At 45.3% G+C, this 23,862-nt stretch overlaps 1 protein-coding gene across 5 annotated transcripts in view; it reads right to left on the reverse strand.

The window, feature by feature from the left end:
* The window catches only part of USP47 (ubiquitin specific peptidase 47), a 170,042-nt gene that overhangs the window by 93,631 nt on the left and 52,549 nt on the right, over nucleotides 1-23,862 (reverse strand). For 4 of the 5 annotated variants that reach the window (XM_075927892.2, XM_075927891.2, XM_075927890.2 and 1 more), the window contains 3 exons: nucleotides 4,779-4,924; nucleotides 3,029-3,108; nucleotides 1,838-1,987 (listed from right to left, as the gene is read on the reverse strand). In XM_075927892.2, coding sequence (XP_075784007.2) covers nucleotides 1,838-1,987; nucleotides 3,029-3,108; nucleotides 4,779-4,924 — 376 coding nt within the window. Of the gene's footprint in view, nucleotides 1-1,837; nucleotides 1,988-3,028; nucleotides 3,109-4,778; nucleotides 4,925-17,029; nucleotides 17,199-23,862 lie in introns of those variants that run through there. The other variant, XM_075927893.2, reaches the window with a different exon arrangement.

The following is a 23,862-nucleotide window of genomic DNA, read 5'->3' on the forward strand; positions in this document are numbered from 1 at the left end:
CTCCTGCAGCTCCCATTGATCAATAATAGGGAACCGTGGCCAGAAGAATCTGTAAAGTCAGTGCCTGTAGATGAGGGGCAGCACATGGAGCCATGGATCCATTGCTGTAACATGCCAGCTGCTTTCAGGAATGGTACAGGGCCAGGGCAGGAATAAGCCTGCCTTAACTCCACCGCTCCACCACCCAGAAGCAGTCTCAGTTAAACGGTACCCAGCTAGAGCCTGAATCCCGAACCCCTTCCTGCATCCAATCTCCTGTTCCAGACTGGAGTCCCCCTCCACCCTAACTCATTCCCAGAGCTTGCACCCTGAAACGCCTCCTGGACCCCAATCTGCCACCCTGAGCTAAGCCCAGAGACCCTCCCACACTCCCAATACCTTGGCCCAAGACCAGAGTCTGCACCCCTACCCTTACCACAGCCTGGTGAGAGTGAATGAGGAAGGGGGATGGAGTAAGCAGGGTGAGGCGTTAGAAAATGGGTGGAGCAGGTGCAGGGCCTCAAAGAAGGGGCAGGAAGGAAATGGGCAAGGGTATTTGGGTTTGAAGTAGATCTTACATTGCACTTCAATTGAAAAAATGACCTTGTGGTTAAAAAGGTTGGAGACCACGGATATATATATATATATATATATATACACACACGCGCGCGGACTCCAACTTTCTAGACAGAATACACACAAAAAGGCTCTACTCACTGCATCAATAAAAATACAAAAGGCAGAATTCCCTGCTTCTTGTGTTACTGAAAAATTCCTGAAATACACTTAAACAATGAAAGAGAAAGCCATTTAATACACTAATGTTTGCAACATCTTGAAACTGCAATTTCCAATGCACCTCCAGTTGGATATAAAGAAGCTCCATAAAATTTGGAAAAATGCTGAAAGGCATTCCGAAAATTTTCTTTACACAACTTTTTGAAGTTATATGATGACTGGTATTAAAAGCTTTAAAATATCAACTGCCCTAACTGAAAACAATGGTAGCTAATCTGGAAATAGCAGCTCTTTTGTTAAGAAATTAAAATAATTATATGAATGTTTTACAACAGTGTTAACTCCCTAAATGCACGGGAGAACATTAACATTTAAAAAGAAATTTAATGACCCCAATATTTGCCTTTTAAAAAAAATTTACTTTTTCTGGAAAACTTTAGTTGACTCATCTCCCAGCGTTTTTAATAATTCCATTAAGTATTTATTTTTAAAAACACAAGGTACAAAACAATATGCAAATTACTTTTCTTGTGGAAAGCAGGTAATTAAAAATTATTCCCTACATTTGCCAACACCATTAATGCCAGTGCAAAACTATTAATAAAGAAAACAAGAGGCATAATGGAATTTTTATCATTAAAATTACCAAATGTTTGTCAAATTCATAAGAGATGGATTATTTTTAAACTCTAAGTTATAAAAACCAACAAAGATTAAACTAGAAACCAAAATTCATTGCGTAGCTGTTCTGTTTTCACTAAGCCTTCCAACTATGCTGACAACATCTCATAAAAATGCTAATAAAATATCCCAGTCAATCAAAAGAACAAAAGATATGTAGGGTGAATACTGAAAATTCTAGCAGAAAGAAAATAATGAATTATTTTAACCTCAAGACAATAATTGTATCTCCCCTCCCCTTATACATGCACCAGTAGGACTCATTGAAGGGTTAAAAAAAAAATCTTCTAGAACTTGCTAGCTGGTTCACTGCACAAAGACGAACACCCCAAGATGGAGTATCTAGGATGATACTTACCATGTAAGAAATTATACCACTGTCGCACTACGTATTCTATGTATGTATAGACGTACTAGCTGTCAGCATAATAGTACACACCACGCTAGCAAATGCCTGGTTGGAGCCATACGGCCTGATGACCAATGGAATATCCAGGTAAGTGTCAATTCTCCAGCTCTCATAGCCACATTCTAGACATCTTACATAGTCCTTCAGTTTGCCTTGATATAGTTGATTTATGAGATCAGCCTAAAACAAATGAAGAGATTTATTTTGGCATAGTTTGAAACAACTTCTAAACAAGGCATAGCACATAATATTCCCTTTCTTTAGTTTCACACGGACATCTTTTTTTTCCTGACAATTGCAGAGGGATAAACCATAATTATATATTAAGCATACAAAACGTTAACAATATAAATTTTATAATCACGAATGCACATGCTATTGGGCAATAAAATGTTTTGAGAATTCTTGCTCTCTCAAATGTTTACTTTAGAGCAGTATTTTATCATGTTGATTTCCATTTTCAACATATAAAGCAGCACTGTAAAATAAACATTTTACAACATTGTTATTACTTATTGTTTAATCACCATTATATTAGCTGATATAATATTATATGGGTGGTTGGTCAGGAGAAGGTACTGTAAGTCTTCTCCAACTCCACACTAATGATGGCCCCCAAATGAGCGAGTATGCTCTCTGCATATCCATAGTATGCAGCAATTTTCTGGCCATGGCCTTTCCTGTTTCAACTAGGGCAGGGAAAAGAAAGCTGCACAGAGCCATGATGGCTAAAGAGTACTTCTAGGGACGTCTCCCATGGTGTGGAACCCCTAAGTTGGCCAGTTATGCTAGCTTTCTGAGTACAAATCAAGAATGAGGATCCAGCCCACTGTCATCAGAATGTAAGACTTTTACATACACATTAGTTAAAGTAATAAAATCTGTAAACCATAGCTTTAAAGGGGGTTTCCTTTAAATAACTGATATTTATAACTAACTCCAGCTTAAAGATTTGCCAGAAATATATACTTAATTTTTAGCTGATTGAAAAAAGTTTTAAAACTTTTGAAAAATAATACTCTTCATAAATAAATCTAAAAAAAACCCCAACCCCATCACACTTAAATCATCTCATAGGTCTATGACTGCCTCGAACAAAGACATTTGAACAAATTTTCAACTGCCTTGCAATTACCACAGGACTGCATTTAGAAGTCAGAGTTAAACAAGCTTTCCCCCAACATTCTTTCCATGCAAAATTAAGTGTTATGATATTATTACCTGCTCAGTTTGCTTCCACTTCTGTTCCAAAGCATCAAACATGACTCTACAAAGCTCTTGTACATCATGCTGCTGCCATGCTGGCATAAAGTAAAATTAATCTCATCAGTGAAAATGGAAAAAAAAGCATCATTTACACCCTTCTAATATCTTCTGTAACAGTTATATACTTTTAAAATAAATCAGTTAGCTTTAAGGGTACTGTCCAAGGTCTATGCTTAAGATATGATTTACCATAAAAACTACCCACGTAGGGCTTAAGTTATTCTAAAATCATAAAATGAGGAAAATTCAAATACATCTTGTCTAAGTTGTACATATGACTATACACACATACAAGTATGAATATACAAGTAAACAACATGGGGGTCCTTGTCTGCTAAGTTACAGTTTAAGACGGTGCTGATAGGAGTCTGGCCAGTGGGCGGGGGCAAGGTGCAAGTGGGGGTCTGGCCAGGGGGAAGAGTGCTGGTGGGGGCGGGGGCAGAGTACTCATGAGGGTCTGAGCAGGGGACAGGTTGCTGGTGGGGGCTGGGGCAGGGACAGCTTGGCCAGTACCTGGAGATCTCGCAGTGTGCATGCTGCTCCTCCCCTCCCCAAAAGAGCCAGTGTGCTTCCTAAGATGCTGGACCTGGCACACAGCTGTGGACTTCCTTCCCCAAGCTACCTGCTTTCCTTCTTGCATGCCAGATCCGATTTCTCAAGAAGCGTGCCTACTGCTCCTCCCCAAAACAGCCAGCATACTTCCTGAGAAGTTGGAGCTGATGTGCAACCGGGAATTGCTCCTCCCCCTGCAGGATTGAAGGCAGGCAAGCAATAGAGGGAAGGAAGTCCCCAGCTGTGTGCCAGATCCAGCTTTTCAGGAAGCCTGCCAGCTGTTTTGGGAAGGGAGGAGCAGTGTGCATGATTGCTGAGATGCCAGATCTGATGTGTAGCTGGGGACTCTCTTCCCCCATGCCATTTTCCCAGGAGAATGTGCCAGCAGGCTCCTCCTTGGGGGTGGGAGGGAATAAGGCGGTGGGCTGAAACACCTCGTGATTGACTGGTTGTGCCCCCAAAAATCAACTAGTCAATCGGGTTGGTGACCACAGGTTTAAGGCAAATGAAGTCTCATGTCATGTCATGTCATGGCAGGATAAGTGAAAAAGTGGCATATCAGCAGGGCACAGGGCAGAATCATATTGTTCAAATGACCAACTGTGCATCCCCAAATTAAATTAATGACGTTTAACTTTAACTTTTGTATTTCTAGGTTCACTTGTTTTTTGAAACAGCTACATCATCTTTTTTAAAGGGGTTTTATTTTAAATAACTGATATTTATAACTAATTCCAGCTTAAAGAAATATATACTTAATTTTTATCTGCTTCAAAAAGTTTAAAAATAATTTGAGGGAAACTAAAATTGAAATTCCCAAGCAAAAAAAATTGTAACAATCAGTTTGATGCTCTCAAGCTTTCTTGAAAGTTTGAATTCAATTATGATCAGAGTCTGTAGTGAAGAAATCTAAGATTATTTTTCATTCGGTGATTTTACACTACAAAACAAAAAACAGTTTTAAAAACTAAGTGTCCATTTAAACTATTCTACTGGAACTTGGATTTAGGCTCTTCTTTAAAATGGTATGAACAGAGATCTTTTTTACACCATCAATATCCATTTAGTGCCATTATATGTGCCTTTGAGTAATAACTGGAAAACAACAAAATCATGCTAAATTTTCCACATAAAAGTTAAAATAAAAAATTACCCTCACTACTATCCCATCCAAAGCTCCGTGTAACATCTGTTGTTTCAATTGCTCTTTTTTTGCTAGTCTGCAATAAAACAAACAGTCTTTGAAGCTGGTAAGGGATGCTCATCACTGCATCTTCTTCAGATTCTTCAAATTCCCATCTATTAACAAAGAAAACATTGCCCTTAAAAGTATGCTAAGTTATAAGAGCAACTGTTTGACGTAGCTTAATGAGAATGAAAATGTTCTCCAGGTTTCATATCAACTAAAACTAACCATAGTTTACAAAAATGTATAAAATAAAATGTCAATCATTTCAGAATCACTGATTTGGCTGCTGCTAACATGGACACAAGCAACACTTAGGCTTACAGCTTTTACAGATACTGTTCAACACCGTGGTTGGTTGGTTTTTTATAGCTTAATGTTTACAATACATTTTTAAGCACCTAAATGATAACGGTGATAAAGAAATAGCCAACATGGACTATCAAGAACATATCATGCAAATAACTATTCTCCTCCTTTGACAGGGTTACTGGCCTAGTAGTTAGGGGGAAAGCTATAGATACAATTTATCTTCATTTTATCTTCATTTTAGCAAAGTTTTTGATCACGTGTCCTTGAAAGCAAACCAGGAAAATGTAGTCTAAAGGAAATTACACAGTAGGTGCATAACTGGCTGAAAAACATTACTCAAAGGAGTAATTATTAATACTCTGTCAGACATAGGATATACGTTGTGAATCCTTCAGGCACAGAAGAGAGGAAATTACCTTGTGCAATAACAATGGTTCAAGATGTGTGTCCTTATGGGTGTTCCACTGTAGGTGTCTGTGTGCCCCTGTGCCTCTGGTCTGAGATTTTTGGTAGTGGCGTCCCCTAAGCCCACGCATGTGATCTCCCTCCTTCGTGATGTGCCTCGAGGCTATCTAGCATTGCATGGGTAAAAGTCCCTCACTTCCTTCTTGACTGAAAAGCCCTGAACTTTGAAGTAGAGAGGAGGAGCGTGGGTTGTGGAGCACCCATAGAGACACATCTCGAACCATCGTTACTGAACAAGTCAAGTAACTTCCTCTTCTTCGCACAGTGTCCCTATGGGTACTCCACTGTAGGGGACTCCAAGCAGTACTCAACACTGGAAGCTGGGACTTTGGAGTGGAGTCTGTTACTACACAGAGTACTGTGGAGTCAAAAATGGTGTTGGAGGGAGCCAGTTTAAAAACCAGCTCCCCTTCACGGACCAGTTGCCTGTCGCCCCATGCTGCAGCACTGGATCCCAGGTGATTCCGGGTACCTGGATGTGCTCAGTAGCAGGGCCATAGTACCATGTGAGGGGGATTGAGGTTCTTCCCCACACAAGGTCTCCAGGGTACCAGAGTTCATGAAGTACCCTGGGTTCACTCAGTATCACAGATGGAACTTTATCAGTACCAATGGTTGAGATGGTGCAAAGCATTCCTAGATGAGAGCTTTCTTGTGCCGGGTGCTGAAAATTGTCAGTGCAGCACTTTTAGAGATAGTACAGTAACTCTTTTTCCATGGGTACGAAGACCACAGGTCTCCAGGATACTAGAGTTCATGGGTTACCCTGGGCTCACTTAGTACTACAGAGGATTGTTAGCAGTACACTGTCAGTACCAATGTTTGGGAAAGTGCAGAACACTACCTAGCTGGGAGTTCTGTCACACCTGGTATTAAAAGTTTTCACAGACAATACGGTACTGTTTCTTTAACACTGCCTCAGAGCCTGATTACCTCTGGCTTCTCAGGTGATATGCAGCCCATACTGCAAAGCAGGGGTGGGGGTGGTGGGAGGCCCTTCTAGTACAGTGCTTCAGAGTTAGGTATGAATATGGAGGTGGCAGCTTTGGAGAGCATCCCCTGGCTGCCAATCACTCAGAGCTTGTTTTTAGCAGCCTTTACAGAAGAAGTCTGCTGTGTGTGTTTGTTTGTTTTTTTTAAAAAGATTCTACCCCCCATTGAAGTTAAAGGCTCTGGGGATGATTTGTTAGAGCGTCCCCTGGAGACTGAAGTGCCTTCTTCCTAAGAAGGAGTTTTAAACTATAGCTCCCAGTTCCTGAGACTGCCATTTTAGGTAGTGGCTTCAGAGAGGTAGCCCAGTTAGTCTGTAACTAGAAAAACTTAAACACGAGGGCTATATCTACACTCGCAGCTTCTTGCGCGAGTAATACGCAAATCAGGCTAAGCGTGGACTATTGCCGAGCCTCATTTGCATACCTAATGAGCCACCATTTTTTTCAGAAGAAGCTCTTGTGCAAGAAGCCGCGAGTGTAGACATAGTTTTTAAAGTGCTGCTAGACTACTTGGCTAACAAAACACATAGCTGGTATCATGAGCTTTCAAGGGTGCAACCTGCTTCTTCAGATGCATTAAAAGTCTAGTTCCAAACCAAATCGGGGACTGGAGGAAGAGAAGGAAGGGAAAAAAACATTAAATTAGAGTGTTCATATTACATGAAGCAGAGAGAGAAGGTACAAATTATTCTTAAGTACCCATTATTTGGTTTTTTAAGTCACTGGAATGTGGAAGGTAGTGTGCTAGTCAAGTAATGTCTTTATTCATACCTTTGTGATAACTTCATTTACAGGTTTGGGACCTAAGTGCCAATGCTTCCCGGTGTATTTGGCTTGTGGAATTGGCCTGAAACAACACAGGTGACTGAGATCCATTCATAAGTGCCCTGTGCGGCCAAAGGCTATAGAGAAGGAAGTGAGGGGCTTCCCTGGTGAAGTGTTAAATTGCCTTGAGGCAGAGAACATGCTAGGGCTCAACTGCTACCAAAAACCTACAATTAGAGGTGCAACATACACTACAGTGGAACACCCATAGGGACACTAATAGAAGATAGAAAGGTAAGGGGCTTTGGTAAAGGGCTTCAATAAAGAGAATTGTGATGCTTGTTTTTCACGTCAAATGAAGGAAAGGGTAAGAATTAATGGGCCTAATTTGCTGCAAGAAATATTTATTAGACACTAGACAAAATTTTCAAACTATAAAGGACAGTTAAGGCCTTATCTCCACTGGCACATTCTGTTGAAGAAAACTGCCTTTGGATGACAAAAACCTGAGTATCCACATAACAGCATAGCAGGTATCACGATATAAACCTGTTTTTCGTGACAGAAAAACTCTACTGCCACGAGGGATTTTGTCTGTATGCTGTCAACAATCATGCAGTATGTACCAGGCAGGTTTCCTGTAGAGTTTATTGCACTCCAGAATGTATTTCACAATGCCTCTTCAGCCATTGTGAACTAGGGATGTTAAGGACTCGACTATTTGATAAACAAATGCTTATTGGATAGTCAACAGGATAGTTGACTAGTTGCTCCCCCACACCTTGCTGCCTCTATCAGACAGAGGTAGCAAAGGCGGTTGGGGGAGGGAGAAGCGCACTTCAAAGCAGCAGTGCAGCAGGGAGCCTGGGCTCTATACAGTACTGCTGCTTTGAAACACCATGGTGCTGTTTCAAAGGGGCAGTGTCGCAGGGAGCTCGAGGTCAGCTGGAGTCCCCAGCTGACCTGGGCACTCTGCAGCACTAAACCCAGGATCAGCTGTGCGGTGCTGCCCCTTTGAAACACCATGGCAGCATTTCAAAAGGGCAGCACCGCCCTACAGACTAATTGAATAGTCAATGCAAAACTGCATCGACTATTGGATTAGTGAAATATTTAACATTTTTACTTTGAACTCGGCTGCCTTAGAGATACATAAATGTTTACAAGTAAAGACATGCTCCCCTCCCACCTGCAAACTCTAGGCAGTTTAAACATATTTCCTGTGGCACATTGTGTGGTGGTCTTTATGGCATCTTTTCAAGAGAACAGAGATGGCAGCTCTAGACCCAAATGCTCTCCCGCTTGGAACAATGCAGATCTTTCACATCTGACTGGTGTGCGGGAAAAAGATTTGGTGCAACCGGAATTGTAAGTAACCTGTAAAAACTGGGACATCTACAGTCTCAATTCTTGAGCCCTGTGTACCAAGGGATATGAGCAAGACACCTTACAATGCACAGCCAAGATTAAGGAACTCCGTTAGGCCTATCACAAGGCAGAGAAGGCAAACAGCCAGTTTGGTGCTGCACCTAAAACATGACTGTTTTATAAATAACTGGGCAGAATTCTGGGTGGGGCCCAATGACCAAACCCAAAGACATTGTGAATAGTTCTCAGAAAAGAGCCAGAAATACTTTCCCAGATAGACAAGTTGATGAGAGCCAGGAGGTAAGGGTCAATCCAGTGTCAACCTGTGTGCCCAGCAGTGAGGAACTGTTCTCAAATGATGTTTGTGAGAATGTCTCATTGTTGAAGAGACAACGCATGTTAAAATGAAGGAAGACACGCAGGACAGACTGCTCTGCAGGTGGGCAGGGCTGGTGTCTGAAAGGGTGGCAGCTATGCAGGATGGGATAGAGGTGGTGACTTGGTGAGCAGTTGCTGTGCAGGTGGACTGGATTGAAGGCTGAGCAGGCAGTGGCCATGCAAGGTGGGACCGAGGTTGTCCCTCAGTGAGCAGTTGCTGTGCAGGCGGGGCAGGTTGGGGGCTGAGTGGAAGGTGACCACCGGTAGCCATGCAGGATGACCAAAGGCTGTACTTCACTATGGCCAAACGTAGCATTGATGCAGGCACAGATAGCAATAGACTCTTCCTGGGAAATAGTGTCCAAGATTTGCCTGATGTACATATTAATTGTGTCACGGAGATTCCATGGCAGGGTTGCCTTTCCCTACCCTTCTTGTACAACACTTTGCTAAACTAGCCCTCAATGTGTGCTGCTGGAACCAAAGCAGCACACAGTTTGGCTGCATAAGGAGAAGGGAGCCTCCCACTCACCTCCAAAAGCTCAGCCCAGGCTTGCTTGTTACCCTTGAGCAGGGATGTGTCAGCGATTGCAGCCTGCACCCAAGTGTAGGAAAATTAAAAATTGCTTTATGTACAACTGCTGCACAACCCAGGTCTGTACTTTCTTGGAGAGTCAATCTAACCCCATCCCCCACACACACTTCATGCCCAATTTAAAAAAAACAACTCACTATGATAAAAGTGTCTGCAGAGATCTGCCTACCTCCAGGATGATCCAACATAGTGGGAATTTATTTCCAGGGCTGTCCATTCCAGACAACTGTAACAATTTTTATCATAGAAAAGTATTGCAGGGTGCCCAACCTGCGGCTCTTCAAAGAAAAAATTGCATGGGACGCTTGCACAGACTTACAACTCTCCCTCCCCCCCCCCCCCGTCTCTTTGCACTGTATCCACCACTATTTTGGGTCTTCATCTGTAACAGGTTGGCCACCCCTGCACTATTGTTAATAGTAACTTTTTCATTCTGGACCTTGAGAAGTCAACCATCTTGGTCACCATCAGACAGAGTATGCCAGCTAAGAAAAAAAGCCAGGGGCGCGTGATGATCTGATGAAAGAAAAACTTAAAGAACAACAAATAGTCTTTCAGCACCATCGACTAACAAAAGTGTAGATGGGATCATGAGCTTCCATGGGCACAACCACTTCTTCAGATAAAGTATTGCTGAGTCACTCCACTGCTCAGTCAGAGAAAAGAGAACAGAGATGAGCTATGGAGAGAACTAGGAAGATGGAGCAAAGAGAACACAGATGGCACCAGACACAAGATAGGGATAGGAAACCACTGAATGCATGATCCAGCTCACTCAGAACCAAAATGACAGCCTATGGAGTATAATACTCATGAACAATAAGAAAGACCATAACCTAAGGCTCCCCCATCATAACTTTTCCCAGCAGCCATGCCTCTATTACTCCCCCTCTCTCCACACATGGCTGCAAAGGTGCAATTCTGGCCCAAAAGCAACAATCCAACGACTAATCTCAGGCCTTCCATAGCCAAATGATGCATCAATTCAGCACTCTCTAATTCTGATTAATCCAAATCCGATAAGTCATCGTTGTCATCTGCTAGTAGGTCCATAATTAGGTATGGTACAATGCACAAGGTCTTCTGTACAGTGTTGGTAAGGGCCAGAAAGCTGGGATCCATGTTCTCTCACCACGACTGCTTGAGTTGGCACAAAATCCAGAAATCCCCAGGGATGTCTGGAAAGAAGAGAGATGGCTGATGGGACGTTTCTCATGTTCCCATCATTCTTAGCACTGTATTGCACGTTCCTGTAGAGTGTGAAGGTGACACTAGGCCCTATGGGATGCATGCCCACAATGCTTTGCTCTGTCAACGAGGGAGCTGCAGATGTGGCCACAAGTTGTCAACAGCAGGTACCAAAACACGGTTTGGAAGGTTTCCAGTTTTGGCGACTTCCGCCAGTCAACAGCACTTTCCATCACCAAAACTTACCAGTGTACACACAGCCTCAGTACTTAAACCAGTTACAAAGGGAGGCTGTGATTGCATTTTAATTAAAAGTATGCATTTAATATTTATGATACTCAGGCCATTTTTTAAAAAGCCTGCATTACAAATGAAATTACTGTACGTCATTAAAAAATTTGCAAAATAATTTATAATTTGCTTTAAATAGATTTCAAAAGACATGAAAATGTATACACGTTATAATAAAAAAGCCAAAAGAGAACAGTTACCTATTTCCGTAACTGGTGTTCGAGATGTGCTGCTCTTTCCCCTTCAACCCAGGTGTGTGTATGCTCGCCACATGAAACAGTGCCGGAAGATTTTCCCTCGGCAGTACCCATAGAGGACCGAGATCAGTGGCCTCTGGAGTGGTGTGCACATGCTGGGTTATACAGGGCGCTCCCAGGCTCCTCCCTCCTCAGTTTCTTTTGCTGGGGGCCTCTGACAGAGGGGAAATAGGGTGGGAGGTTGAATGGACATGAGCAACACATCTTGATGAACACCAGTTACAGAAACATATTTTCTTTGAGTGCTTGCTCATATCCATTCAACATAAGTAACTGTAAAGCAGTATCTGTGGAGGTGGGTAGGAGACTCAAGAACATGTGAATTGCCACATCGCTCTACCACAAGTCACATTGTTCCTAGCATAATGTGTAATTGCATACTGAGCTGCAATGGTGTGCACTAAGGACCATGTTTCAGCATGACAGATTACCTGGATAGGGGACATTTGCTATAAAGGCAGCAGATGAGGCCTGGGCTCTGGTTGAATGAGACCTGACCATGTGTCGGGCTGGAATACCTGCTAATTCATATCACATGCGTATGCAGGTGGTGATCCATGTGGATATTCTCTAGGATATCAGGTGGCCTTTCATCCTATCCTCGTAGGCCACAAGCAGCTATGTGGAAACTCATGGAAGGGCTTTGTTCTGTCATGTTTCATCTGGAGGGCCATCCTGAAATCTAGAGCTTGAAGACTTCTTTCCTCATTAGTTGTATGAGGCTTTGGGTAGAAGACTGGAAGGAAGATGTCCTGGCCCCTATGAAATGCCGAGACCACCTTCAGGAGAGCAGATGGGTACAGCCAAAGTTGCACCTTTATCCTTGAAGATGGCATAAAGTGACTCCAATTTTAGCACATGGAGTTTGGAGAGTCTTCTGGCTGACCATGGCAGTGAGAAAAAGAGGAAGTTACTCACCTTGTGCAGTAATGATGGTTCTTCAAGATATCTCCCCTTGTGGGTGTTCCACTCAGGTATGGTGTGTCCTTGCGCCAACTATCGGAGATTTTTAGCCTACCACTGCCTTCCTGCATTGTGCGCGTACAGTTGTCATCTCATGCTGTTTTCTTCCATTAGCTGCATGCACAGCACAGGTCCGCTCCGTTTCTTTTCTACAAGAAATCCTCTAATGGACTCTACAGTAACACGGAAGAAGGGAGGGTAATGGAGCACCCACAGGGATACACATCTTGAAGAACCATCATTACTGCACAAGGTGAGTAACTTCCTCTTCTCCTTCAAGTAGTATCCTTGTGGGTGCTCCACTCAGGTGACTAAAGAGCAGTAGCTGCCACCTGAGGAAGTGGGCGTTGGAGTCATATATGAGAGGAGGCAAGAATGGCATTGCTCATAGAGATGGTTGGTATCAGTCCTTGCTGAAGTGCATCATGTTGGGCAAAGGTGTGATGCAAGGACCATGTGGCTGTTCTGCAAATGTCAGTCAGGGGCACATTATGCAGAAAGGCAAACAGTGCAGCCATTAGTCACGTGGAATGCGCTGTGACCATCTGAGGTGGACACTTCTTTCGAACTCTATAACGTATTTATACAGTTCAATTTCCACTTTGAATATGTTGTGCAAAGACAACTGTTCCTTTGTAGGGACCGAAAATGGAAATAAATAGTCTATTTGACCTCCTCGATTGTTTAGTCCAGTCTATGTAGAACACCACTGCCCGTCTTGCATCCAAGGTATGTAATATTGCCTCTCTGGAGGAATTGTGTGGTTTAGGGCAGTAGATGGTTAATAAATGGGTTCATCAATGTGGAATGCAGAGATAACTTTTGCCAAGAATTTTGGGTGGGGCCTGAGCATGATTTGGCTTTGGAGAAGATAGTATAGGGTGGGTCCGCCAAAAGGGCTTTGATCTCTCCTACCCACCTGGCAGATGCGATCACAACCAGAAAAAACATTCATGGCCAAGTGTTGTAATGATGTGTTTGCCAGTGGTTTGAAAGGAGGCCTCGTTAGTGTGCCCAATACAAGATGGTACAGGTGGATGTATGCACAGACATGTTTTACATAACTACCAAGCAATTCCTGGCGGGCCTGGCAAAGAGAGACAACATTCACCAGTTCATGGAAAACGGTGATGGCTGACAGATGGACTCATGGTGCTGAAGAGGCCCTTTCACCAAGGTCCCTGAAGTATTCTAGTACAGTAAGTATCGGGGTGATATTGGGTTAAAGATGACATTGACTGCACCATTCCTGAAACTGTCCCCATTTATTTTGGTAGGTATACCTTGTTGTGCAATGGTGGCTGCTGAGGAGGACCTGCTTTACTCTGAGAACAGGTAAGTTCTTCATTCTGGAACCACGGAAAAGCCAGGTGGTGAACTTGAGTGCTCAAGGGGTCACGCATGGTGTTGGGTCAGCAGGTAGGTGTGTGTGTGGGGGGGGGGGGGGGATTGTGGGGAGGGGAATGGGGTTGGTATTTGAGAGGTGATGTAGGTATTGAAACCATGGCTGTCTTGGCTAATAAACAGTGATCAGAATGACCCTTGTGCAATCCGCATGTATCTTATGGATAAGCCTTGAGAGACCAGGGGAATTGGTGGGAATGCATACAGGAGAGGAGCCATCCTTGGTACTGTAACGGCCTCTCCTGCAGAATGCTTGGCCTGACGAGCTCTGGGACAGAAGTGGTGGCATGTGCACTTGGTTGGTATCGCAAAAAAGTCTATCACCAGGAATCCCCATTATCAGAATAAGCTCCCACTTGTTATGCTCAGAAAAATGCCTGCTCAGATGATCTGCCATGGTGTTCTTCTGGCCTGGTATGTACATTACCGCCAGCATGATGTTTTTCATGCACCAGTTCCAACACCAGATCACTTCAGCACTTAGAGAGTGTGATCAGGCACCCCCCCTCCCCCCCCGATGGTCAATGCAGAATGCACGTGGTATGTTGTCTGTGAGGACACATATGGTCTGGCCTCAGATGAGCGAAAGAAAATGCAGGCAGGCACTGTAAACTGCCCTAAGCTCCAGTTTATTGATATGTAACCTCATTCTGCCATGGACCATCTGATGCCTGCAGTGGGCACTGCATCCTACGAGTGATGCCTCCGTATCTATTACAGTGAAAGGGCACTCTGGTGAGGAGGTTGTATGGACAGGTCCACCATCGCAATGAAGACAGCACTAGCGCCAGAAGTGTGACTCATTTGGCAAAGCGGTGTTAGTTGTGGATGCAGAATGATGCCAACCATGCCTGCAGACAGCACATGTGGAGTCTGGCAAGTTGCACCATGAAAGTGGTAAGACACCATATGGCCTAAAATTTGAAGGCATGTGTGAACAGTTGTAAAGGGAGGATGAAGTACAGTGTCTATGATAAGAGCATATAGCTTGAAACTGATACAGAGAAAGAGGCGCCCGGGTTGCCACCGCAATTACAAATGATACATATTAGAGGAATATGATCACACCCTGCCTTCTGAGGAACGCAATCTCCACTGCCTGAATCTTGGAAAATACACGTGGTGTTGTGGACAGTCCAAAGGGAAGGACTTGATACTGATGGTGGTTGCTGTTTACCGTAGACCTGAGAAGCCTCCTGTGGGAAGGGTGAAAGGTTACATGGAAGTATGCATGGCGAAGGTTAACAGCTGAGAACCTCCCCCTCGTCCAATGCAGGTATGATGGTTCCTAAAGTCACCATCCTGAATTTATAGTTATGAACGATACTGGTTGAGTTTCCTGAGATCTAAAATGATCTCCAGCCTCCCGTCTTCTTGGAAATAAGGAAACAGTTTGAATAAAACCCTCTCCTGTAGGATTCAGGAGAACCTGCTCTATGGCCCCCAAGCTGAGTAGTTTTTGTATGTCTGCTTGTAGAGAGGGGTTGGGGAGGGGACACAGAAGTGAAGAGGATTTTATAGCCCATTTTGATGTCTCAAGGACCTACTGGTCTATAGTAATTAAGGCCCACTGATGGTAAAAAGGGCCTCAGGTGGCGGTGGAATATGTACAAAGTTTGCATCTCTTAGACCCTCGATTACACCTTCAGACTCCGGTTTTGCTACCACCGGTTGAAGGGCAGTTGAGCAGTGTTCCCTCTAAGCTGCATAGTAGCACAGCTTCACAGGTGACTGATCAGCCCTGCATAGTCAGAGGCTCAGAGCTCCACGCACAGAGTTGACTGACTGAGCGGGGCTGATTAATCTCCAGTGAAGCTGTGCTACCCTGAAGCTTTGTAGGAACACTGGTGCTGAGCCCTTCTCCTATTAAGTCATTGTCTGGACTTCTGGTTGAATGGCTTCTGTGGGTGCCTCTGGTAGGAGCCATCTTGAGATCTCTGATAAGGAGTGTACCTTCTTCTCCTGTTAGGCAATGTGTACATGCCTAATGTCCAGAGGGTGGTGCAAGAGTCCTTCACTGAGCGAAGGACCTCATCCGTTTTTGCAGCAAGAGCTGATTCTTGTCAAAAGGAAGGTCCTCTACCTTTGTTTACAACTCGCATGGGATTCCGGATGATTGTAGCCATGAGAAGTGTGAAGCAAAATGACTGCCATTGCTATCACTCTGGCTACCGTGTCTGCTACATCCATTGACACCTGTAAAGCCATTCAGGCAATTGATTGACCCTCCTTTGTAACGATTGGAGTTGCAGTCTCTTTAGTTCAGGAAAAAGATTTAAGAGCTCCTGCAGCCTGGTATAGTTTGCATGACTGTAATTAGCAAAAAGGGCAGTATAATTTGAAATGTGAAATTGCAGAGGGGTGGAGGAGTATACTTTCCTCCCAAAAAAGTCCAGTTGCTTATGCTCTTTGTCTTGGGGCACACATTTGAATTGTGGTTGTCTGGAATAGTGGTGGAAAGAATTGACCACCAATGAATTCAACTGCAGGTAGGAGAAAAGAAAATCCATCTCCTTAGCCGGGACAAAATATTTTCTATTCACCCTGTGGTTAGTGAGTGGTAGGGAGAAGGTAGAGGCTGGTGTCTGCCATATGGTTTCAGCTGGCTCCATAAGGGCTTTGTCAACTGGCAGGGTTATTTTGGAAGAGGTGGTGGGCTGTAAAATTTTAAGCAATTTATGCTGTTTCTCTTGTACTTCCTGCAGCACGATATCTTGGGATTGTGCTACCCTTTTGAATGTTTCAGGTCATCTGCAGGGAGAGAGGAAGACGGGAAAACAGCTTCATTTGGAGACAAAGACTGTGGTACTGGAGAGTGGCTATCAATCCAATTGGAGTAAGTCATCCTCCTCGTCCGTGGGATCTACTTGGGTAGTCACCAAAGGTGACCATGGAGGGTGGGCCAGTGATGATTATGTGGTAGTAGGAGAAGACTGCATTGTTGTGTGCGCTGGGGTCGCTGCTGACTCCCCTCATGATTGGTGCCAGTGGGAGGAGTGCCAGTACTGGTTCCACAGTCCCCAGGGAGGCCATTAGGGTTATTGCTGCAGTGGCTAAGGCCACAGTTGGCTAAACCAGGGGTTCTATGGAGGATGAGGTGATGGCTGGTGCCTAGTTGAGCACCAAGATGCTACTGAACAGGTTGGTGATGAGTGTTGGGAGGAGAATCTGCTCCCATGGCCAGTGTTAAGTCCTATGCCTGGAGAAGATAACATGAGTGAAAAAGAAGAAGTTACTCACCTTGGCACAGTAATGATGGTTCTTCGAGATGAGTGTCCCCATGGGTGCGCCACTGTAGGTGTTGGACTTTCAATAGCTGTCAGCAAGACTGCACATGAGCATTCAACATCTCACGCTATTCACATCCTTTGCTCACCGCGTGCGGTCCGGCTCCCGCCAGTTCCTCTCACCGCTTGGTTACCTGCGACGAGAAAGACAGAACCAAGGCTCTGGAATGGGGAGGAGGCGGGAGGTGGAGCACCCACAGGAACACACATCTCGAAGAACCATCATTACTGTACCAAGGTGAGGAGCTACTTCTTCTTTTAGTGGTGTCCCCATGGGTGCTCCACTGTAGGGGACTACATGGCAGTACTCAGAATGCGATCCCGAGTCAAGGTTTATCAGTAACAGTACTGCGGAAGCCAAAATGGAATTAGAGGCCAAGTGTTGTACAATATAGCATTACATGACCATGTAGCAGCTCGACAGATATCATGCAACGGGACCCCTCATATGAAGGCCATTGATGTAGCCGTTGCTTTCGTAAAGTGGGCTTTTGGTTGGGGTTGAAGAAATTTGTTACAAATGGAATAGCAAGTAGTGATGCATGTTACTATGAGTCTCGTTGAGCTGATAAGGTTTTGCCTTTGGATCGGTCTGTCATTGATACTATTAAGTGGTCTGTTTCTGTCAATGTAAAAGATAATTGCTCAACATACGTTAAGTGTATGGAGGAAAGCTTCTAGTGAAGAGGCATGAGGTTTCAGGCAGAACAAGGGAAGTACAATTGGTTCGTTGATATGGAACTTGGAACAAACTTTGGGAATAAAGGCAGAATGGGCCCATAATATCACCAAATAGTTGGTGAACAACATAAATGGTGGTGTTTCCATCAGAGCTGACAGCTCACTAACTGTGTGTGCAGATGTAATCACCAATAGAAAAACCAATTTCACAGTGAACATGTGGAGAGATATCGTGGCCAATGGCTCGAAGGGGGAATACATTAGGGTATCCAACACGAAGTCCAAGTTCCAAGAGGGTGGTGGCAGTCTACTTGGGGGATTGACAAATATCAATCCTTTTATAAATCTTTTAGTGATTGGGTGAGCAAACACCAACACCCCCTCTACAGAATGATGGAAAGCACTGACTGCTGCTAAATGCACTTTCAAAGAAGAAACAGAAAGGCCCATTTGTTCCAGCTGAAAGATGTAATTGAGGATCTGGTGTAGGAGTGAGGCATATGGGTCAATCTGGTTATAGGTGCACCAGACCACAAATCTCCTCCACTTAGCTAGGTAAGTCATTTGGGTAAACTCCCTTCTACTATGCACTAAGACCACTTTTAGTTGCTCTGAACAGAGATCTTCAGATGCTTTGAACCAGCTAGGAGCCATGCTGTTAAATGTAGGGTCTCTGGTCTCAGATGAAAGAGAGCTGCGGTTCTGAAAGAGCAGGTCTGGTGGGGGTGGGGGTGGGGCGCAGAGGAGAGAAGACAATAAGATGGTTGTAAGGACATTCGGCGCAGGAATGGGTACCACGGTTGTCTCGCCCATGCCAGAGTTATGAGAATTACTCGTCCTGAATCTGTGTTCATTTTCTCTAGAACTCTGCATATGAGCAGTCGGGGGAAAGGCGTAGAGAGTAGGGTGTCTTCCAGCTGATCGGGAATGAGTCCCCCAGCAATCCCTTCCCAATGCCTGCCCTGGAACAATAGTGGTGACATTTTGAGTTGTCGTAGGTGGCAAATAGGTCTATTTGCGGAGATCCCCAGAAGCAGAAGATGCACTGAAGTATGTCTGTGCGAATCTCCCACTCGTGAGGAAAATGTCTGCTCAGCAAGTCTGCAACAGGATTTTTGGTGCCTGATAAGTAAGATGCTATTAAGGTGATGTCATTTTGAATACATCAGTTACATAATAGGACTGCTTCTGCACAGAGCGACTGGGAGCGTGCTCCCTGTTGATTCATGTAATACATCACTGCGATGCTGTCTATCAATATTCTGATGGTTGTCCCAGTTATGTGGATACGGAAGTGTCTGCATGCATGGAAGACTGTGCTGAGCTCGAGAAGATTTATGTGACAAGCCGATTCTGTTGTTGACCACTTGCCCTGAACTGTCATGCCATTCATATGGGTGCCCCAGCTGGTGAGGGAGGCATCTGTAGTCAACTGATTCAATGGTTGAAGTCAGTGGAAAGGGACACCCGCCATGCGATTGTTTGGTCTGGTCCACCACAGTAGGGATCTCCGAACACAGGTCGGAGGAGCTACAGTCTTGTGAATGCTGTGTTTTGTTGGGATATGCCAATGCTGAAGGCAGCGAAAATGTAGTCTTGCGTGCTCAACCACGAACATGGTGGCAGCCATGTGCCCCATCAATTGTAGATAAGTGAGCACTGACACAGTAGGGGCATGCCTCAGAATGGTAATTAGATCTTGTATTGCCTGGATTTGTTCAACAGGTAAGTATTCCCATGCCGTGATAAAATCAAGTTGCGCCCCTATGAAATGTATGGTCTGCGTCAGCTCCACTGTGGACTTCTGCTTGTTGATAAGGCAAAGGGAATTGGTGACTATATGGAATGTCTCTTCCTATGATCGACCTTTTATGAGACAGTCATCGAAATAAGGGAATATCATGAAGTGTCTGCAATGCAAATGCATGGCCACCACTGAAAGTTTCAGAAATCCCTGGAAGCGGATGCAAGGGCAAATGATAGTACTCAATATTGGAAATGATTGCTGCCAACAACAAAAGGAAGGAATCACCTGTGTGCTGGATGCATGGCAATGTGGAAATAAAAGTCTTGGAGGTCGAGGGCTACAAATCAGTCTTGCTCGTCTAGTGGTGGTAGAACAGTGGTAACGGTCACAATTTTGAACTGTTGGTTCTGGTCTCCATCTTTCTGTTTTCTTCTGAAAGGAAATAACGGGAGTAGAAGCCTCTTCCTTTGAACTGTCTTGGAACCCTCTCTATGGCCCCAATAGATAGGAGGCAATGGACCTCTTGTTTTAAGAGATCCTCATGAGATGGGTCCCTGAAAAAGAGATGGGGTTGGTGGGAGGAATGGATATGAAGGGGATTGTGAAGCCAGACACGACAACTTCCAAGACCCATCAGTCCAATGTTATGCTGGTTCACTGACCATAGAACAGCCGTAGGCGGTGATCAAAACAGGAGAGGGACCTGATGATGTGTCCCAACAACATGAATTGCTTGCGTGCAGTTCACCAAAAAGTCAAATCTGCTGTTTTCTGGCCAACTGATTGGTCGTGCAAGTTGGCTGAGCACATCTGCGCGGCGGACATTGGGAACTCTGGCCAAGACCAGCTGAGACAACCTTATAGAGATCACCATAGCCATGGAATGTGAAACTGTCCGCCACGCCTAGGGCGATCTGTAACCCTGCTTTAGCTGATGTGTAGCCCTCCTGTATCATAGATTTTAAAAGTGGCCTCTTGGAGTCAGGAAGCTATTGAACAAATTCCGCCAATTTGGAGTAACTGTAAAAATTGTGATTTACAAGCAGAGTGGCATTACTCCTTCGCATCGCGAATTGAATGGCAGATGAGTAAACTTTCCTGCCGAAGATATATAATTTTTACACTGTCCTTATCTGTCCCAGTGTTTCTGTATTGTGGCGTCTTGGATCTGTGGTGAGCTGCATCCACCACGAGAGAATTTGGTTGTGGGTGACTGAATAAAAGTTTGAGGCCTTTGGAGGGCACAAAATATTTATCATCAGCCCACTTACTAATTGGCACCACAGAGGTCGGGATCCGTGGCCTCCATGATTGCTCCATCCAGTGCTTTTTTGTGACGGTACTGCCTGGTACGCAGTACCAGCACCTCCAGTCAGAGCTCAACAACTTTTCCCCTGGAGTACCGGCACCTTTTAAAAAAAAAAAAAAAAAAAAAAAAAAAGCAAGCAAGCGCTGGCTCCATCAATGTGAAGAGCGATTTTTGATCATTGTTAAGGGTGCAGGTTCTTCAACAGGTGATATTGACTTTCCACAACTCACTTAAAGAGCTCCTGAAATTGTTTCAGGTCATCTGGCAGAGACATATCCACCAGAAAAACAGCTTCATCAGGGAGGATGAGGACTGGTCCATTGGTGGTGCATCTGGTTGCTGATCCTCCACCTTGGACAAGTGACCATCCTCCAGCTCAATGTTGGGCCTAGGTAGTAGGGCTTTGTGGAGGTAGAGTTGCCTGGTATTCTTGCTGTGATTTGACCGAAGCACTTTGGTAGATAGGAGAGTGACAATAGCATGGAATCCGCCTATATGAATGGGATTGGTAATAGTGGCAAGAAGAACAACATGGCCTATGATAACGCTCATAATAATGATCAAACCGACTCTGTGATGACCATCTAGATCAGGGGTGTCCAAACTTTTTTCAAAGAGCCAGATTTGAAGAAGTGAACATGCGTGAGGGCCGTCCCCGCACTCTCAGCCCCAAGGCGGAGGGCCCGCGGGGTCGGAGGCGGGCGGAGAGCGCAGGGCACGCCGGCCTCACGGCGGCCCGGGCGCAGGGCGAACCCGCAGCCGAGCGAGGGAGCGGGGCTGTGGACGTGCCCCACAGGGCAGGCTCTAGGACCGCGGAGGCCATGGGCGGCGGCGGCGCGGCCGGAAGCGGCGCGCTGGGCGCTCCAGTTCAAAAGAGCGCCGGGGAGCCAGGAGAGGGGGAGGAAGCGGGGGCCATATTAAATCGGAACACGGGCCGCAATTAGCCCGCGGGCCGGACTTTGGACATGCCTGATCTAGAGGATATGATGCTGCCGTGCCACCTGTAATATACTGAATGAGAAGATCGCACAGGTGAACGAGGAAAGTATGGGAAGCACACCTTGAGGAAGGTGATGGAGAAATGGAACGATATCTGTAATAGTGTCTCCCATGGTCTCGCAGCGGTTCTCAATACAGAGATAGAGGACTCCATTGAGGGGAGTAAGGAATGTTGCTGAGCCAGCATCGATATTTACTGTGTGTGGGAGAATGATGTGTCAGCAGCGAGGGAAACGGTTCTGGAGAAGAGGTCAGAGAAGGAGAAATAAGGCTTTGACGATTGCATGTCTTATCAGTGGCTTTCCTTTGTGTTGATGCTGTGCCACTCCGTGCAGTTATTTGCTGCGCTGCTGTGTCAACATCGTCCGGTGCCAATGTCTGCGGTGCCGGTGGTGCTGATGCCTGCGGTGCCAACACTGGCACTGAGCAACCCAGCGCCGCCAATGGTAGCGGCATCATTGGTACTGAGAACAACTCGGAAGGCCTGCTAGCCTGAGTCTCCGGTGCCACTGCTGATCTCGGTGCCGGTGGTGCATGATGGTCAGTGGCAGGGTTATCACTTTTTTAGGTTTCGTGTTCACAAATGCTTTAGAGGTCACAGGGACCATGCCGGACGTGCCAAGTTTATCCCCTCTGCTGATTCTGCTGGTCGGGTTGGCGGGTAGGGCGCGAGTGCGAGACACCCTTATCTTTTTCACAGTGGCCACCCTCGGAGAAGAAGCTCTGCACTTCTCTGCCCAAGTCTGACCTCAACATTGGGGTGAGGTCCGTGGGTTGAAGCACTTTATCAAACAGAATCAACTTGAGGCGCATCTCTGTCCCCTGGTAGTTAATTTAGAACAGCGGGTGCACTTGTGGCACACGTGTCTCACCCAAACAATGAATACAGGCCGCATGGCCGTCAGAGGCTAGCGCAGCCTCATGGCAAAGAGAGCATTTTTTAAAACCTGGTGAACCAGGCATTGTGAAGCCTGCCTGCAATACTCCCTCACAGCTTAGAGCTAAGTATCGTCTCTTTTGTTGTTTTGTTTCTTTTTTTTCCTTCTTAGGTGGCAAAAAGCTGCAGAACAATCAAAAAGTCTTTTTTTTTAAAACTAGACAAAACTCTAAAAACAGTAACTATTTGGAGCATATAATTAGTCACAGGAAAAACTGACTAGACAAAGAGAAGAGAGGAGCTCCGTCTGCAATCGAGGACGGTTGACGGGAACTGGCGGGAGCCAGATGAGCAAAAGGCGCAAACAGTGAGATGCTGAATGTGCATGCACAGTCCAGCTGAACACAGCTATTCAAAGTCTCTGGTCTGCGGCACCAGGACGAGCCAGACACCTACAGTGGAACACCCATGGGGACACCACTCGAAGAAGAGATGTTCTCAGAAGAACGACGGTGTGGGCTAGTCTCCTTAATTGTGGGGAGGGAGTGAAACATTTACTGGCACCAGTGGTGATGGGGCTGGTGGCTGTAGTGTTCAGCACTGCGTCTATCTTCTGGGTTGTAGGCTTTGAGCCCTTTGGTGCTGGTATGTGGTGGGAAGCAGAAGACTCTGCCGGTGCTGCAGTGTCCATTAGTGCAGGTGGCAGCAGCATATCCACTTTAGTCGATGCCAGGTGAGAGCCAGTGTCAGACAATGATGTGGAGCTAGTTTTCCTCTTTCCTCTGTGCCGGAGATGGATTGCACTGGTGAACACGTGGCAGACTATGTCAACAGCATGGCAAGGTCCATGCTGGAGAAGCCCGGGGCCTATGGGAATCCCATGGAGGAGGAGAATTGGCTCTTTTCTGCAGAGTCTAAAGGCACTGCTGTCTCTGACTCTTGCAGCTGAAGGGATTTCACCCACAGCAAGTTCTTGAGCCTCATTTCCTGGTCTTCTCTCACCCTGGTGCTCATACTCTGGCAATGTTGGCATTCTGCGCCACATGGCCCTCGCCCAGGCCTTTTATGCAGGAGGCATGCCTTTTTGAAACAGGTAGAGGGGCTCTGCATGAGTCATTTTTTTAATGCCAGGGGAACCCAGTATGGTAAAGAGAACTGGGGTGCACAAAGCTT

This window comes from Pelodiscus sinensis, chromosome 5, assembly GCF_052426305.1.
Source record: "Pelodiscus sinensis isolate ZL-2025 chromosome 5, ASM5242630v1, whole genome shotgun sequence".
Classification (NCBI taxonomy): domain Eukaryota; kingdom Metazoa; phylum Chordata; order Testudines; family Trionychidae; genus Pelodiscus; species Pelodiscus sinensis.